At 41.1% G+C, this 6,000-nt stretch overlaps 1 protein-coding gene across 1 annotated transcript in view; it reads right to left on the reverse strand.

Annotated features, from left to right (window-relative positions):
- Positions 1-5,613, reverse strand: part of PlexA (plexin A) — a 167,971-nt gene extending 162,358 nt beyond the window's left edge. The window contains exons 1-2 of the mRNA XM_019059228.2: positions 5,266-5,613; positions 1,812-2,954 (exon numbers count right to left, since the gene is read on the reverse strand). Coding sequence (XP_018914773.1) covers positions 1,812-2,924 — 1,113 coding nt within the window. The 5' untranslated portion in view covers positions 2,925-2,954; positions 5,266-5,613. The remainder of the gene's footprint in view (positions 1-1,811; positions 2,955-5,265) is intronic.
- Positions 5,614-6,000: the final 387 nt, after the last annotated feature.

Raw genomic sequence — 6,000 nt, forward strand, 5'->3', positions numbered from 1 at the left:
CCCTTCGTAGCCGCGCATTTAAGGTGCCTCGCAGTTGAGGTGATGGCGACTTCTTCATCCGTCGCCCTGAACAGAGCCGTCACCCAAGCGGACAGCAACACACCCCCCCCCCCCCCCCTCAACCTAGGTCAACGAATGGTGGAAGAAGACGAAGAAAAAACAAATGGGAATCTCTCGCAACTTAACTGAAAGAGAGACGTGAGAAACCCTGGCTCCAGTGCTACCATTCCATGTCATCCAAAAGTTCCGGAATTCCTTTTAGATTAGTTCAAAAGTTCCTAGGAAGTTCCGGAAAATTTCGGGAATTGCAATAGTTCCGGGAAAAATTCAGGAAAATCTCGAAAGTTCCGAAATTCGGTACGAGTTCTGGGAAGTGGGAGCACTTCCTGGCTCCCTCGCAGTCGGCGCCTCTCAAAATTGCGTGGATTGGCAGGGTGTCCAAAAATCAGTACTTTAACGGTGCTTGTTCAGTACATTTCCAAGAGATTTAGTACCTACCTCTTTAACAGAAAAATTCAGTGCTTTTTCAGTACTTCCATTTGACGAAATTCGAAGAACTTCAAAAATTTGAATTTTTCGCTTGGTGTGCGACAAAAATTACAAAAAAATAAGAAAATTCCGGACCTTCTTGCGGAATTTCCGCACTTTTTCAGTACTTCCGGTCCGCCCTTAAAACATTAGCATTATTTTCTGACTTTCCGAAAATTCCGGACTCGTAGACACCCTGATTAGATGCCCCTGGCGATGACGAGGCGGGCCCGGGCCTGTCCTAGTCATCTGCGTAGCTGGAGCAATTATCTGGGGTTTGCTTGCCTCTTACTTTACCAGGAGAGGCCCGAATCCTCCAAGTACACAGCGAGGAGGGGGGTTTTTCAGGAATAGTGACTTCCTCTCTGAAATACATTTTGAAACTATTCTCAAGCAAAATTTAGCTGTATCTTTGCAAAATTGAGGTTCAACTCAACTAATAAATCCTCAACGAAAACTTCAACCTCGATGTGCTGAACCAAGAAAATGTACCAATTCTGTAACTGTTCTGAATTGAAGGGAGGTCCTAGCCATCAACCTTCATCAAGAGCGTCACACAGCCTCATGACTGGACATCAGAGCTCTACTATGATATGGAAAATCAGCGTAAATGCAATACTTCTACCTTAAAGTGGTACAGGGGTACCGCTCATCTATTTGTATGTATGATGATGCAAGTACTAGGACATTCACTGCATTGTTGATTCTCTGATGCTAATGATGATTTTTCACACCTAAGTGTCTCTCCACAAGTGATGCAAAAATGGGATTGATCATTCTTTAAAGACTGAGAGGGAAATTGGTTCTGATTGAAAGCTGCACACTTTGCAAAAAGGTACACAACAGCTGAAGTGCTATTAGTTCCCCATAGCAGATAATTGCTTTTATGGATGAGCCAGATATGGTTATCTGTTATTGCAAAATGTGGTCCAATTGGCTTTTCCACAATTCATATACATTGCTGGTACACCGCAGTGAATGATGCGGCTCTAACGCGGAAGATTACGTTTTTGACTGTGTTTTTCAAGCAACAGAATCTCCTATTGTAAATGCGTAGAAAAGCATGTGAACTATTGGGGTGTGTGTTTCTATGTTATTTTCTTGAAGTTACCTTCTTTGTACGGCTGCTCAGCCGATGCCACGTGTAGGGGATGAATATCAATAAGGTGGTCTTCTTTGACACTTTAGTGAATCGACTACAAGATTGCAGTGTGTTAATAGAAAGAATGGAATTACAAAGACAAACAAGAAAAAAATTTAAAAACGGGAAAAGAGGAACATACCGTTGGTACGCAGGGAAGGCTTGTAGAGATGAAGTCCAAACCACGATCTCCTTGTCCACTAAAGCAATGCTTTATGTTGCTCATGAACTTCCGGCGAATACTCTTCAGCGAGTAGAAACACAACGCACTTTGGTCACTCGGTTTATTTGCACCTTCTCCCTCTTTGGTTACACTTTCCGAAAACACACCGTACAACACATCATCTTGCTGCGTAATCCCTAAGTTACCCGCCAACACTGAACCGGACTTTCCAACATATGCAGCTTGCACAAGATTATAATGCTTCCCTTCACTTGATGTACAAACTAACGGGATTTCCGTGTATGAGTAATAACTTGAATCGTCATGACAAACCCGCACAAGCTTCGAAATATACGGAGGCGAACTACTCGATTTCATTTGTGTCGTCAAAAAGTAACTGAAACCTTCTGAACTGAAACCGTACACATAGTTAATGATGAAGCGCTCTCTTGCTAGGGTGTTGACAAACATCCTTGTTCCAGTTGTTACCATGGATTCAGCAATGGTGAACATCTTCCCAGATTCTAGACTTCGGGATGCCACGGCTGGAACCTCTGAACGGTAGGGCGAATCCCCTGTGAAAGTGACTCCCACATACATGACATGTGCACCTTGGGAGTTTTTCGGGCCTGGAGCGATGAATGCAACAGTTGAAGCCTTGGCATTGTTGGCCACAACTGCTTCCTTGACATCTTCATATACTTCTGAGATGTTCTCCATACTACGTACGGAACAACTACCTTGGAACAAGCTTCCACAAGCTATTAATTTTGTTTTGGTGTAATCTATGACGAGGGCTTTGTTGTAGTTGTTGGTGAGCTTTTTCACAGCTCCAGAGGGGCAGTTGAGAGTTGAACATTCTGGAGAATCTTCAAAGGGTCCGGTGACAGCAGTTGCAACAGGATGAAGGTCAGATGATAGCTGAATTAACTTATTGACTCCTCCAACATAGATGCGACCAGTATTTTTATCAATGACTAGGTGATTAAGGATGCTTTCTGTTTCATTGTATGTCCGAACGATGTTGGCTCCGGCTAGAGACAGGAAACTGACAGCCACCCACGTCAACAGTTGCCTCACACGGCAAGACATGACACCAATTCTGTCACATCATACCCTCAACTGAAACAGATGAAGGAAAAAGAAGATGAGATTAAAATTGGGGCAATTATTGACAAGATTATTTAAGCATATTGATAGTTTAAGTCTAGAAATGCGTTTGCGTACATCAGGTTACTAAATTGTGGGTAAGTCTCCACCCAGGTTTCATTATTATGAAGAAAAACTTGCGAACAATTTCTTTTCTTTCTGTTGGGTTTCTGCACTCATTCTAAAAAAATCACCCAAAATTGCAAGAAAATATTTGATGAATCTGCCATGAAGACGCAAATCAGAGATTTTTAAACATTGCACAGGAGTTACACATTGTTCGCATTAAGTCATTGATACTATACAGCACTGAATGAAATCAAATATGCGTAAGTCTACCTTTTTTCAAAAAAGCAAAAATAAGGAAGAGATTGAAAAAACTGAGGACAAGTTTTTCTCATAGGAGAACGGCCTCTTATCATTCAGATTATCATTTACTAATCGGGTACATTAATAGGGGGGGGGGGACATTGAAGGCAACTATGAGTCAGTGCAAACTGACACTGAGGCAAGACTGATTATTCCCTCTTTAACTAAATAAGCATACTGTGAATGAGAGGAGTAATGTACTTAGAGAGGAGTAATGTAATACATCCGATGCAATTGCCAAGTTTTTTCATTAACTTATTACAAGAGTAATTAAAGTAAGGAAGAGTTGTAAAATACAATTGACCTCCAGTTTCCATAGGCGAGCTACTACATGGCAACATCAGATACCGTTCATAGGTTGATTGTGCACAAATATGCTGACGAGTGCAAGTATGGAAATTGGTCTACTGCTTGTGAGTTGTGACAATGAAAACGAAACAACTGCCAACTTCTGCAATTAGTTGTCATTATAATATTCAATTTCATTGATATCAGTGGATAGTTTCATTTCTGAATTTTGGCATTAGGACCAGCCTGTGCTAGGCTCGGCTTTGTTTACATCTTGAAAACTCTTGTAATAGAAATAAATCATCAACTAACATACGGTATGATTACATTCAATTTCTTAATTGTAATGATTTTGAATTGAACAACTCACACAGAAAGTCAAAAAGAAGCAAGTGTAATCCTACGAAAAGCTAACAAGCACTGTATGCTACAGAAATTGAGGGAGCCCAATAATGTTGAACATATGCAGAGCTGGGAAAAAGTCTGTACTGAGAGGATACTTAAAAAAACACTTCTGATCAGGTCCAACGCCTGGGAGTAGAAAATAAATGCTAGACACCAGTCCTCCAGATACAAAATGTTGCGTTAATCTGAGTTGAAAAACAATTGAAAACCTGCCACATACTGAAAAGATCAAGTTAAGAGCATACTTCATCAACTGTTTTGGAGGCAATATGGCCATGAAGACAAGGCGCTTACTCAAAATTTACCTGACAATAAAAAAAGGGAAAATCAATTGCATCAACAAATTCTACGTTGAAAATCTCTTAAGCGCAGACTCTTATTAAATACAAAAAACAAATTTTTGACAGACCTACAAATGTGCTGAGCTGATAGAAGTTAGCAACGGAGACGTCAAAAACACTTTGATGTGAATATATATTGAAATCTTGCTGGTTAAAACACTTGATCATTTTGTGGCTCACACGGGTATGTACTAGCAGATGACTACAGAGGTCCAAAAGCTCGTCCTTTCAATGTTATCCACTCTGATCTTTATAAGTTTATAATCATGAGGGATGAATTTTACACCTTGATTAGAAGAGAGAAGCAACAAAATATGACTATTCACATTTGAGAATGCGGAATACAAGAACCTGAGCAACGGGAGGAGCTGCAACCCACTAACAAACTGGGTGCATGATATTGACAGTTCTCTTTACATGGAACGGAAAAGCCTGAACATTAAAGATGACGAAACGAGAAGTCCAAACATGACTATTTCGAATCGTTTTACTCGTTTACGGGCGGATACCGATTCAATGAAATTTCAGGGGGTTTGCAAGATGTTCAATGGTATCATAACCTTAGCATGGGTCATGAACTCGGCCCATTCACGCCTAGACAGCCTTTATCGAGGTGTAATGCTATGTAAAGTCTGCAGGCTTACAAGATTCAAATCGGGAGAAAACACATAGAACAGAAGGAGGCGCGAAACAGGGAACTAATTGCTAATTAATGAACATGAATTCGGGCAGAAACACCGAAAAAGCTACCTCCCGATCTCGGTGAAACACCCTGAACAGAGGCAAACAAAAACTGGGTCGGACATAGTTTTCAAGACGGAAACGAGACAGGAGCTACGTCAAAACTAAAAGAATCGACCTGGAATGAACAAGTCGCTTACCTAGTAAAAATTAAAAGTCAGACAGACGCCAGTCATCTCAGCTCAGGAGATGTTCAAATCCGTACACATCGGCAGGCGCCATTGCTCGGCGAACAACAACAGAACACTCAAATGAATAAAAACCACTTGTTTACGCGACCGAAATTCGTTAATACTTCCTTCTTACACGCACGATTTTCCTTTATTAAAAAACTAGAGACGCGGAACCAAACACTGACACAATTTAACGGTAGAGGTAAAAACAGATGTCTGCTAAGAATCCATAGCGAATAGGTCGAGAACGCACAAACGCCGCCCGCGCTCAGGAAAACCAATCGAGACTGAAAATATCAAACATGGCTGAGCCAAGGTTCAACAGTTTACCCCCTCCCCGCTCGCATCCCTCCCCTATCGCCACATAACTCACCCGAGATAATTACGAATTCCCGCTGCTCCTCATTCTTCCCAGATGCACAATGCAATTTTGATGCGGAAGCTTCGCCTGCGAATTTTATTTTCGGATCGTTTTTTACTTATTTGACCAACCATCAAAGTAAAATACTGAAGGCATCTAAACTTATGAGCCAATTCCACACTCAGACGGTGTAAAATAATGCCGGCTCCCGCCCTTTCTGTTTTTTCACCCCTTATTTTCGCCTACCTTAGCAGGTAGGTAACTCAGAAATTTTCGATACGTAATTTGGAAATTTTTCAAATATGAAGTAACATCAGCGTTCTCCAAAGTTGCAAAAATTC

This window comes from Bemisia tabaci, chromosome 6, assembly GCF_918797505.1.
Source record: "Bemisia tabaci chromosome 6, PGI_BMITA_v3".
Lineage (NCBI taxonomy): Eukaryota > Metazoa > Arthropoda > Insecta > Hemiptera > Aleyrodidae > Bemisia > Bemisia tabaci.